The 12,353-nt window shown below is 59.6% G+C and overlaps 1 protein-coding gene across 15 annotated transcripts in view; it reads right to left on the reverse strand.

The window, feature by feature from the left end:
• SBF1 (SET binding factor 1) overlaps positions 1–12,353 on the reverse strand; it is a 61,406-nt gene that overhangs the window by 13,479 nt on the left and 35,574 nt on the right. For 10 of the 15 annotated variants that reach the window (XM_040662796.2, XM_040662735.2, XM_040662779.1 and 7 more), the window contains 18 exons: positions 11,750–11,773; positions 11,113–11,218; positions 10,173–10,305; positions 9,595–9,703; positions 8,087–8,200; positions 6,999–7,076; positions 6,534–6,647; positions 5,791–5,919; positions 4,750–4,848; positions 4,005–4,209; positions 3,299–3,411; positions 2,759–2,908; positions 2,581–2,649; positions 1,781–1,939; positions 1,338–1,597; positions 899–1,071; positions 648–721; positions 359–554 (listed from right to left, as the gene is read on the reverse strand). In XM_040662796.2, coding sequence (XP_040518730.1) covers positions 359–554; positions 648–721; positions 899–1,071; positions 1,338–1,597; positions 1,781–1,939; positions 2,581–2,649; positions 2,759–2,908; positions 3,299–3,411; positions 4,005–4,209; positions 4,750–4,848; positions 5,791–5,919; positions 6,534–6,647; positions 6,999–7,076; positions 8,087–8,200; positions 9,595–9,703; positions 10,173–10,305; positions 11,113–11,218; positions 11,750–11,773 — 2,305 coding nt within the window. The remainder of the gene's footprint in view (positions 1–358; positions 555–647; positions 722–898; positions 1,072–1,337; positions 1,598–1,780; positions 1,940–2,580; positions 2,650–2,758; positions 2,909–3,298; positions 3,412–4,004; positions 4,210–4,749; positions 4,849–5,790; positions 5,920–6,533; positions 6,648–6,998; positions 7,077–8,086; positions 8,201–9,594; positions 9,704–10,172; positions 10,306–11,112; positions 11,219–11,749; positions 11,774–12,353) is intronic. The other 5 variants (XM_040662789.1, XM_040662807.1, XM_040662725.1 and 2 more) reach the window with 2 other exon arrangements.

Raw genomic sequence — 12,353 nt, forward strand, 5'->3', positions numbered from 1 at the left:
AGGGACCTTATAGATCACGGAACCATAGAATGGTTGGGTTGAGTTGGGTTGGGTTGGAAGAGTCCTTGAAGATCACAGAATGACAAAATGGTTGGGATGGACGGGTCCTTACAGATGACAGAGCCACAGAGTGGTTGGGTCAGAAGGGACCTTACAGATCACAGAACCATAGGATGGTTGGGTTGGAAGGAACCCCAGAGCCCCCAGCTAGTGCTGTGGTCCTGCACCCAAGGCCCTCAGAGGTGACTCCTACAGCAAGCAGAGCTGTAGCCGCTGCTCCAGGACAGCTTCTGGCCACCTCCTCCCCGGATACCACTAGCCCACGAGGAAGAGGATGTGGTGCATGCATGGTCCTTACCCAGGGGGTCTGTGGGGGTGCCTTTGAAGATGATGCGGTACGTGGTGAGGAAGATGGCTCCTTCCGCGGGGAGAAGAGGTGGACCCCCAATGTTCCCCCCGGCGGCCTCCTCCCGCCCGTCGGGCATGAGGTACACACGCAGCCCCTCCATCACACACTCCTCACCCACCAACAGGTTGGGGCGCAGCAGCTTTGGCTACAGGGGTGTAAAATGAGGAGTTCAGGCTCCCGAAGACTGGAAGAACAGCACCAGAACACTGCCCCGAAGCATCGCACGTCAGGTCAGTACCTTCTGGATGGGAGGAAGCCTCTTGCTCTCCCTGTGCACAGCATCCAGTGTCTCTATGTGCATCTGCACGATATCTGTGGACAAAGACGCAGTCAGAGACCACGAGCTGCCCCACAAACCACCCGGGCTCCACCTCTTGGCATCCCCACTGCCTCTTCCAGAGCCCCTCCTGTACAGCCCCCGCAGCTGATGGGGACCCTCGGTGGAACCACGTGGCCGCCCACCCCCAGCACCTCTGCGGGGCCCATTACCAGGGATCATGACGTGCAGCCCCTTCAGGTGCTCGTTGGTGACTCCACTCTCAGTGCAGACTTTGTCCACGAAGCGGTTGATGAACCGCACCACGTAGTTGGCCACGTCTGAGCTCTCAGCATCCTCGAATCCACTCTCCGTGTCGTAGCTCTCGGCCACACTGCCAGCGATGCTGCCATGCAGGAGAGAGCAGTCAGCTCAGAGTGCTCCTCTCCGTTGCCATAACCCAGAGCAGGAGGGCCCTGCCCATGCAGGAGAGCCCAAGGGAGATCCCTCTCTTGAGATGAACCCAATCCCAAAGGAACTTCCACTCCTGCCCTGGGCACTGCAACTTTCACCCATCCCGACTGGAAGCCAAATAATCTGGATGCTCCAAGGAGCCCCAGTTCCCCACACTGAGCTGCTCTGCTCCCGCTGCAGTCCTCCAGCCCTCCCGACCTGTTGGTGACAAAGCTGTTGCTGACGCTCTCCACGTCCCCCAGCCCGGAGCTGCGCAGCAGGCGGTTCTTGCTGGTGTCCAGAGGCAGCAGCAGGTAGCTCATGCGGTTGGCGTAGTGGATGGCCTGGCTGAAAACCGTGCTCTCCTCCTTTTGGATCAGCTCCTGCTGCTTCTCTCGGCTCATGGTGGGCCACAGCCTCAGCTGCTCTGATGCTATCTCGAGGGCAGACCTGGCTTCCTGGGGTTCCTCCGTGCTCTCCTGAAGGAGTTGGAAGGAATGTCAGAGGTCTGCACGGATAGGAGAACTGCCAGCCTTCACAGGGCTCTCCTAACGCCAGGATGCAGTCTCCCAGGCTGCTTCCAGCATCCCGTGGACATAAGGGGAGAGCTGCCCCCGTGCAGCTGCTCTGCAGGAACCCAACTAGAGCTGCCCCAGCCTCACCTCGTCCGCGTGGTTCTCCTCACTGCTGTCCAGGTACAAGGCTCGGATGTGGTTCTGCACGTCACTGTAGAACATAGCTTCCCAGAACTGGATGTTGGTCCACACCACGTGCTCCTGCACACAGCTGTAGGCAAACTGCGTGATGCCTGGGCTCAGTTTCTGAGGAAGCAGAAGATGAATAGAAGAGTTTTATCTGAACGCAGCTCTTGTGCCAGCCTCTCCTCTCCACATCATCCTTGCTCTCTCCTGCTGCTGGGAAAGGCAGCGTGCCCTTGGGCATGCAGGAGGGACACCAGCACTGCAGCTCCTCCAAGCAGTCCTAGCAAACACTTCCCAGGTTTGCTCAGCACCTACCCTGGGCCCAGGAGAGCCTCATGCTACAGATGCTTTTTGGGAGGCAGAATCTTAACCATCATTGCAATGTGCTGCTCGGAGCTGTGGTGGAGTCCCCATCCCCGCAGACATTTAAGGGACGTGCAGACACAGCACGAAGGGACACAGTTTTGTGATGGGACTTGGTAGGTCAGCTTGGTGGTTGGATTTGATAATACAGAGGGTTTTTCTAACCTAGGTAACTGTGATCTCAGCCCAACCTGACTTGATACATGAGAGCACCCCCAGTTCTAAGCAGCTTTTCCCTAGGTGTTTCAGCTCGTGCATGGCTGGAAGATACTGGGCAGGATTGCACACTCCAAGGAAAACCGAGGGGACAATCTGCCCCTAGCCCAGTCCCTGCAGCCTCCAAGGAGTTCTGAGGCTGTGAGGGCCACACCAGACAGTGGGACACTGCAGATACTCACTCGGCAGAAAGCGGTGACCAGGGGCAGGAGCGCGGCTGCAATCCCATGCTCGTCCATGGCCGTGCAGTCCTGGGGAGAAGAGCAGAGCTTACGGGAGGATCCATCTCAGGAGGCCCAGGTCTGCTCCCAGCCCCACCCCACGCTGTCTCCCACGCTGGGTGATGCCCTCCTTCCCTACCTGCAAGCAGCAGTTCATCATACGGACGATGAAGTCGAACTGCTGGTGGTCCAGCACGGCACGGTTCTGCTGCACGTGCAGGTTCAGCTCCTGGGTCAGGCAGTGCCGGGCAGCTCGGCCTTTCATGGCACGCAGCACAGCAGGGAATAACTGCAGGGAAAGATGGGGACCAGATGAGCTCCCGAAGTCAGGGTCAGCCCCCAAGGAGAGGTGCAGGAGGGGCGCCTCGCCCTGGCTGTATTGGCTGACACTGTGCTGTCACACATGGATGCGAAGCAGCGTGGCCCACAGCATCTGGGCAGCTGCAGCACAGCTCCTGAGCTCCAAGCTCAGCCACCTCCACAGCACAGACCCTGCAGCGGGGTGAGCAGCCACAAGCCCAGGGACACAAGGAGCAGAAACAGTGCTCAGAGAACACATGGGCATGGGAACAGAGCTGCTCGGCAGAGATCTGGATGCAGGCAAGGAATGCCGTGGAGGAGAAGCAAAGAACCCTCCCCACCAGCTGGTGGCTGTCCGCTCCTCGGGAGCCCTCCTCACCTTTTTGGCTTCTAACATCTTGTTCTCAAAGACATAGGAGATGCAGTTCCGAACCACCTCCAGGCGGCGGGCGCTGTTGGCCAAAGCATTGCCATTACGCTCCATGATGGCTGCTGGAGAGAGAAGCGATGCTGTTCAGGCAGGGTGGGGGTCTGAGCCCGGGGGGTGAAAGAATGGGTGCCCCAATGCTCCACACAGGCAGTGCTGTGGGAGAACAATGAAGGGACTTCAGGTGTCCTCTCATGCTGGCTGATGGAGGTGGGGGACCTCTGAGCAGCCAGAAGGGGAGAGGTTAACGGGGACAGACTGGGGGCTGAGCTGCTGCAAAGGAGCTTCCCAAAGGAGAAGGAGCTGGGGGTCCAACAGGCTGATCAGTGGCCAACCATATGTTGACCATGAGCCAGCAGTGTGCCCCGGTGGTCAAGAAAGCCAATGGGACCCCAGGGTGCGTGGCACAGAACATGGCCAGCAGGGCAGGGAGGTGGTCCTGCCCTCTGCTCTGCACTGGGAGGGTGGGCACATCTGCAGCACTGCATCCAGTGCGGGGCTGCCCAGTTGCAGGCAGACTGGGAACTGCTGGAGAGAGCCCAGCTGAGGGTGCAGAGATGGTGGGGGGCCTGGAGCACCTCCTGCTGGGGAGAGGATGAGAGCCCTGGGGCTGTGCACGTGGAGGAGAGAAGGCTGAGGTGGGTCTGAGCACACGTACCGATGGGGGGGCCCGAGGGCACCATGCACTTCTTCTCTGCTTTCACAGCTGGAGGGGCTGTCTGCAGCTTGGCTGTGGCCTGGTCGATGATCCACTGCACTGTGCCCTCATCCAAACGGGGGAAGGGCTTCTGGTGCAGGCGCAGATGACAGCCTTCAGTGGGCTTCTGCACCTTGTGCATGGTCACAGCGGGGTACGGGTTCTCCTGGCACAGCAAAGACAGTTTCTTTTCAGCCACGAGGAAGTCGTGCATTGTCCCACAGGCTCACAGGGGCATCTCTCAGCAGCCTGTGCTTCTCTCCTCTCCTCTCCCAGCAGCACTTTGCAGCCCCCAGAACCTCACAGTGCTGAGGGCAGGCTGTTGGCTCACAGCACCATCAGACTGTGCTCTCAGGAGCCGCAGGGACAGCACGCTGAGCACACAGCAAAGAGCAAAAAGCCCTCAGGAGCTCAGGGCTGGGATGGCCACGGGCACCCTGGGCCAGGCAGCACAGGCAGCAGCTGCTCCAGAACAAGGGGAAGGAAGTGCCTGATGCCCAGACCACCAAAAACAGGAATACCTCCACTCAGGAAGCGAGGGAGAGGCTGAGGCCAGGCAGACACCTTGGGGTCCAGCAGTAGCTTCCATAACGGTGTTTCCAGCACCAGTTACAGTAACGTGAGCGGAGGAAGGACAGACGGACGTGGGCTCTCAGCCAGGTTCTCCCAGCCCTCCCATAAGAGCAGGTTCCCCTCCTGCACTCACATTTTTGTAAAGTTTCTCTGCCAGCTCCTTGATGTGCCGCAATATTTTCTGCTTGTTCCCCTCTTCTGCACGCATGCGCTTCACTTCATAAGCAACAAGCTGGAAGAAGAGATGGGTGAGAGGAGCAGCTGCCTGCTGGGCAGGATCCAGCATCCTATGATTCCCTGGCTTCATCCCCAGCAGCCTCCATCCCCAGCAGCCTCCATCCCCCATCCCCAGCAGCTCCCAAACCCAATCCCTAGCAGCCTCCATCCCCCATCCCCAGCAGCCTCCATCCCCTGTAGCCTCCATTCCCCATCCCCAGCAGCCTCCATCCCCAGCAGCCCCCATTCCCAGCAGCCTCCATCCCCCATCCTCAGCAACTCCCAACCCCAATCCCCAGCAGCCTCCATCCCCAGTAGCCTCCAACCCCCATCCTCAGCAGCTCCCAACCCCAATCCCCAGCAGCCTCCATCCTCCATCCCCAGCATCCCCCATCCCCATCAGTCCCCAAACCCAGCAGCCCCCATCCCCCATCCCCAGCAGCTCCCAACCCCAATCCCCAGCAGCCTCCATCCCCCATCCCCAGCAGCCTCCATCCCCAGCAGCCCCCATTCCCAGCAGCCTCCATCCCCCATCCTCAGCAACTCCCAACCCCAATCCCCAGCAGCCTCCATCCCCTGTAGCCTCCATCCCCCATCCTCAGCAACTCCCATCCCCAGCAGCCTCCATCCCCCATCCTCAGCAGCTCCCAACCCCAATCCCCAGCAGCCTCCATCCCCCATCCCCAGCATCCCCCATCCCCAGCAGTCCCCAAACCCCGTAGCCTCCATCCCCCATCCCCAGCAGCCCCCATCCCCAGTAGCCTCCATCCCCCATTCCTAGCAGCTCCCAACCCCAATCCCCAGCAGCCTCCATCCCCCACCCCCAGCATCCCCCATCCCCAGCAGTCCCCAATCCCAGTAGCCTCCAGCCCCAGCATCCTCCAGCCCCCATCCTCCGCAGCCCCCATCCCCAACAGCCCCCATCCCCAGCAGCCCCCAGTTCCAAAGGAGCACTCACCTCATCAAACAGGTCGATGGAGCGGTACGGGGCCCCCCGCTCTGTCACAAAGCCAGCAAAGGCCATGCCCTCCAGCACCTTGGTGAGGAAGTCATCCTCCGTCAGCCCCCTCTGTCCCAGGAAGGCTGCCTGCAAGAGGGAAGCACAGTGCCATCAGTGCTGTGTGGGTGGCATGATGCAGGACAAGAGCTGATGCCATGGCCATGCTGAGCTCGCATCCCTCTGCTCCCATTGCCTTCTGCTGTGTTAGGTCTCCTCCACAGAACCCCAACACCTCCCATATTTTCCTCCTCTCCTGCCTTGGCTTTGCCACCAGCCCCGAGGTGCTGCTGTTTCCTCTCCCCAGGTCTTGCTTCCTGTCCTCAGGCGTGGGGAATAGCCCAGGAAGCACACAGCCCCAGCTGCACTGCGCTCGGGCATAAACAGGGAAATGGCATCTGACCCACAGGACCTTGGGACACTCGAGGACAAACAAGGGATGCAGGTGGAGCTGGCAGTGGTGCAGAAATCACCTGCTGGAAGCACAGGACTTTACTTCCAGACACAGCTATATTTATGTGACCCTTTCCATGCATTCTCTCTCCCTGACCTCAATGCAACCCACTTCAAAAAGAGTCATCCCACGGCCACGCGGGGCAGTGTGAAGAGTAGGAGTGTGATCCTGCTCCGTGCTGGCTCCCTCCCAGCACCAATGCTGGGAGTAGGGCCAGGCCCATGCCCACCAGGGCCATTCCAGGCCATACCTTGTGGAAGCGGATGACGGGCTCAGGATGGATGCGGATGATGTGCAGACACCAACGATAGCCCTGCAGCAGCTGTGCAAACAAGCGGAGGAAGACAGCCCGGATCTCCTTGTCCTGTTGCAAGGGGATGGACAGTGCAGTCAGGAGGACAGAGGGCTCACGGGGCAAAGGGATCACAATCACGTGTCAGGATCAGCCTTTGCTGAGCAGGGTAGGAAAGTCAGGGACCTTCCAAAGAATAGAGGAGGTGGACAGATCTCCAGTGCTCTCCCCTTCCCAGCATCCCTGAGACTGCACGCATGCAGGAAGGAGCTCTTGTAGCCCTGCAAGGAGCTCTTGTAGCCCTGTGGCTACTTGTGGAGCTCCCATCCCAGAGCAGGGTGCTGGGTGCCCACCAGGGACGGCAGTCTCATGCCATCTGGGCTCTCTGCTCCTCGAGGCCTGGTGCGCCCCCATTTTACCCACCTGCATTTTGAGAGATGAAGCAGAAATCGTAGAAGGGGGGAATGCCAGATCTGCCACCTCCAGCTCTGGGTCCAAGACCTGCAGACAGGCACAAGGAACATTTGGGCCCTGGGGATCTGTGCTCACAGTTGGGAAACGCGAGGCTGCATTCCCCAGAAGCTCAGCAGGACCCACAGATGAGTTCTGAGGGGCCCAGGGACAGACTTGCAGCAATTGGTAGCTATGGGAAAGGCTTCTGTCATGCCAGGGGCTGCCCACAGCCAGGCACAGCATGCTGAGGCCCTGACACAGCCTGCCCTGAGAGCAGCATGGGTGCCCCATCCCTGGAGGTGCATGAGGCCATGGATGGGGCCCTGAGCAGCCTGAGCTGGTGGGGGGCACCCAGCCCATGGCAGGATTGAGGCTGGGGGGACTTTGTGGTCCCTTCCCACACTACCATCAGAATGATTCTGATTCTCTCCAGCTGCTGTTTGGCTGCACTGTCCCGGCACCCGCTCTGCAGGGCCAGCAGGCTGGGAACGCTCTCACAGCCAGCAAAGCAGCTTCAGGGCTGCAGCTGCTTCCTGCCCGAGGGCTGGAACCCAGCCACCTGATTCCCAGAAACCTTTGGCAGATGAACCCTACAGCACAGTCGTGCACCAGAGGCCACCATGGCCAACAGGGTGCCCTGGTGGCCAGGAAGGCCAATGGCGTTGTGGTCAACCAACAGTTGACCAATGGTTGACCAACGGTTGGCCAAAAGCTGACCATGAGCCAACAGTGTGTCTTGGTGGCCAAGAAGGCCAACGGGACCCTGGAATGCATTACAAAGAGGTGCTTTAAAGGAGCTCTGTAGAGGACTTGGGTGTCCTGGTGGCCAACAGTTGACCAATGGTTGAACGCACGTTGACCACGAGCCAACAGTGTGCCCTGGTGGCCAAGAAGGACAACGGGACGCCAGGGTGAATTGCACAGAGCATGGCCATGAGGTCAGGGAGCTCCTCCCTTCTGCTCTGCCCTGGGGAGGGCACAGCTGCAGCACTGTGCCCAGTGCTGAGCTTCCCAGTTCAACACAGGAACTGCTGGGAGAGCTCAGCTGTGGCACTTACCATGGAGAGGGCTTCGCGGGTTTGCTGCAGGAGAGGCTCAGGGAGCAGAGAGATGTGCACACACTCAGGGACGTTCACTGTGCCCCCATCCAGGTCTGCAATAACGACATCCAGCTGGAAGGGGTGAGACAGGAGTGAGATGAGGCCAAGCCACGGCCCACCACCTCCTGCTGGTAATGGTGAGCTAACAGGGAAATAACCCAGCCAAGGAGAGGGGACGTGGGGAACACCAGTCTGTCTCCTCTCTGCCCACTGCAAGCTCAAGCATTCCAGCCCCCAGCATCTACTTTCTCTTATCTATTAAATACTCAATTGTAATACATGAACTGTAAGTGGTTCCCATCACTGCCTGCAGCGGAGACCACAAGCTGGGTGAGCTCTCATAGGGAACACACTGACACCAGCCCCAGCACAGACGCCTTCCTGCTTCACCAGAACGGCACCGTTCAGTTTGCTCAGAAGGCTGCACAAAAGCTTGTTTCAGTTGAGATCAGGCTCATTATGCTTTCATTCCATTCAGTTTCTACGCTGAAGTCTGTCGGGCTGAAGTGCCAGCACAGTCTCTTGGACCAACGCTGCCAGCTGAGCTTCAAAATCAAATCCTCAGTTAACCCAGCTGCTGCAGCGTGGAACGGAGACCTGACCCACGCAGAGCAGCCCCAGCCAGCCTGGAGCACAGCCCGAGCTGGCAGCCAGCACAGCACCGTGAGCATGAGCTGAGTGCTCAGCTGCTGCTTGAAGCAGGGTTTGGGACGTGGCTGCTCACATCAGGACAGGTTGGGAGCTGAGCTGCTGCAAAGGAGCTCTGCAGGGAAAGACCTGGGGGTCCTGGTAGACAGCAGGCTGACCATGAGCCAGCAGTGTGCCCTGGTGGCTCAGAAGGCCAATGGGACCCTCAGCTGCACTGCAGAGCATGGTCACCAGGGCAGGGAGGTGGTTCTGCCCTCTGCTCTGCACTGGGAGGGGGGGCACAGCTGCAGCACTGTGCCCAGTGTGGGGCTCTCCAGTTGCAGGCAGACTGGGAACTGCTGGAGAGAGCCCAGCTGAGGGTGCAGAGATGGTGGGGGCCTGGAGCACCTCCTGATGGGGAGAGGATGAGAGCCCCGGGGCTGTGCAGGTGGAGGAGAGAAGGCTGAGGGGGGTCTGAGCAGTGCTAGTGGGTATCTGAAGGGTTGGGGGTGAGGAGGAGGGGGCCGGGCTGTGTTTGGTGGTGCCCAGCGCCAGGACAAGGGGCAGCGGGCACAGATTGGAGCCCAGGGAGTTCTGTGTGAGCGTGAGGAAGAGCTCTGTGCTGTGAGGGTGGCAGAGCCCTGGCACAGCTGCCCAGAGAGGTGGGGGAGTCTCCTTCTGTGCAGAGATCCAAACCTGCCTGGATGCTGTGTGTGCAGCTGCTGCAGGGAACTGCTGGGGGGGTTGCAGTGGAGGAACTGCACAGGTCCCTTCCCACCCCCATGGCTCTGAGTTCTGTGATCCCACTGCTTCCCTTGCTCCAGCTCATGAGGTCTCACCAGCTCCTGTGTCTCCGACTGGAAGATGGAGTGGACTCCAATAATGAAGGGTGTCGGCGTGCTCAGTACCTCCAGGAGCTGTGCAGGCAGGATGGGTACGTACGTGAAACTGCAACAAGAGATGAGCATTGCTGCAGCCAGCCGAGCCCTGCCAGGCACCAGCATCTGTTCCCTGCCCTCCCTGGGGGAGCACAGCCCAGCACCAGCACCCACAGCACTCCCTGTGTCACCAACCCTGAGTCACATCCTTCCAACCCACCCATTCTGCCATCCTATGGTTCTGTGATCCTTAAGGATCCTTCCAGCCTATCCATTCAGTAGCTCTATGATCTATAAGGTCCCTTCCAACCCAACCACTCTATGGCTCAACAACACAGTGGCACAAAGAAAGGGCTCCAGGGAAGGAGCTGTGAGAGCAGCCACACGCATCCTTCACAGTGCCCACACTGCTGCCACTGCCCTGCACCAGCAATGTGTACAGCACGGATAATTAATGCCCAGGTAATTATGGAGAAAGGGGTGGTAGACAGCCCAGGTAGTGCCCCAGCTCAGTCTGGGGCTTGAGGCTCTTCTCTCACCTGTACTTAAGGGGGAACATAAGTGCAAGGAGAGCCCGGCAGGCATCGGTGAGCCGCTGGTAGCTGCTGGAGAGAAAGAGGATCTTGTGCTCAGTGAGCGCTGCGCAGAAGAGATACAGCACGTTGGTGATGCCTGGGGAGAAGGGAGAGAGCAGCACTCAGAAAGAGGGTTCCCCTCCTGTGCTTCAGGACAGATCCTCACACCCTGCTTCTCATCTCCACATTCTGCACAGCAGAGGAGCTGACACCCTCCAGGGGGGCACCCATGGAGCCCCATCCCTTGGGAAGGCACTCGGAGACCTCACCGCAGCCTTCAGTGCCTGAAGGAGTTGACACTGAAGGAGGGCAGCTCTGTATACAGACAGTGATGGGACATGGGGGACGGGTTCAAACTGGAAGAGGGGAAAATGGGATCAGATGTGGGGGAAATCCTTCACCTAGAGGTGATGCAGCCCCGGCAATGCTGCCCAGAGCTGTGGGTGCCCCATCCCTGGAGGTGTCCAAGGCCATGGATGGGGCTCTGGGCAGCCTCAGCTTGGGGGGGGGCATCCAGCCCAGGGCAGGGGTAGGGCTGAGGGGTCCCTTCTAACCCAACCATTCCATAGCTCAATGATCTCTAAGGTCCTTTCCAATCCAATCATTCTATGACTCCATGATCTGCAAGGACCCTTTCGACCCAACTACTCTATGGCTCTGTGATGTACAAGGTCCCTTTCAACCCAACCATTCCATGGCTCAATGATCTACAAAGTCCCTCCCAACCCAGGCCATGTGATTCACTGGCTCTATGACCTCTGCCCTTGCCCACTGCTGCCCCATGCAGGAGGGCAGAGCCGGGGCAGCTGTCTCCAATGCAATTGGAGCTGAGCCCTGAGCTCACAGCCCTGAGCTGCTTTTGGCCCCGGACCCGCTGGGAAAGAGGCAAAGGGAGAAGTCTCACCGAGCTGCCGGAAGAGCAGAGCCACACTGCAGCTGCTGACGGGAAGCGAGTCATTGATGGGTGTCTGGATCACCTGCCTGTCCCCTGCGCCCAGCGAGATCGTCCGCTGCAAGAGAATGCAGGAGGTGATGGGGTGGCACTCAGCAAGGGGCCAGCACGAGGACCCAGGACCACAGTGCCCAAGAAGCAGCCCCGTGCCCCTCCAGGACAGGGCTGGGGCACAGCAGGCACAGCCTCAGCTCTTCTTTTCCTGGGTAGTTTTTCTCCAAACTGCAGCACTGGGATGCCTGCAGGTCCCCGGCCTCTCTCCAGAGACACGAGGGCAGCGCTGGCTCAATGAGCACTTCTCCAGGGCTGTGCTGCTCTGCAGTAAGTTTGGCCGTGTGCCCCATCTCCCTGCTCAGCCCTGTGGGCCCAGGGGGCTGCTCCCAATAAAGGCTTCTGGCCGGGCAGAGCCAACACCCTGAGCTGCACCCGAGCAGCAAGCTGGGCCTCCTAACCATGGGGAAGCGATGCCACGGGGCAGGAACCAGCCCCGTGGATGTGGCAGCACCAGAGCTGCTTGCACGACCCTTCGACAGCAGGAAGAGAGGGGGCTAACGAGGACACAGACCCCAGAAAGAAAAGGTGTGCGTACCACTGCTTCGTCGTCCGCGTCAGGCTGAGATAGAGACAGACAAAGATAGCACAGTCGGTTAGAAAGGCACAAACGCAGCCAGATGGGGGCAGGGGGGGACGAAGGCACAAAGCGGGGAGCAGCGCTCTCAGAGGAGGAGAGGTGCACACAGACAAAGCAAAGCAGCCACCACCACAATGAGAAAGAGCGTTTGGACACAGCGGGAGCAAAGGGAAAGCACAGGGAGGGGAGTGCCACCAACACACCGTCCTCCCCGCGGCGTGCTGCGTGTCCCCATGGCACGCATGGATCCTGCCAGAAGGGGGAGGTGATAAATGGCAGTGCCCAAAGCGCAGCTCGCTGCCTTCCTCCTGCTGTGTGTAGGCTCCAGCCGGGAGGAACCAGATGGGGTGGGATGTTGTTGGGTGCCCACACCCAGCCTGGCACGGCCACGAGCTCAGTGGTGGCTCGCCTGCTTCTCCAGAGCACCAGGTGTGACTGGCAGCCAGCCCCAGAGCCAGCACTGATCCAGAGCGCTGGGGCACGAGGTCAGCCTGAATGCACTGCCTGCACCCAGGCACAAAGCACCCAAACCAACAGCCTGCATGGGGACAGGGAGCAAAAC

Source organism: Gallus gallus, chromosome 1 (genome assembly GCF_016699485.2).
Source record: "Gallus gallus isolate bGalGal1 chromosome 1, bGalGal1.mat.broiler.GRCg7b, whole genome shotgun sequence".
NCBI lineage: Eukaryota > Metazoa > Chordata > Aves > Galliformes > Phasianidae > Gallus > Gallus gallus.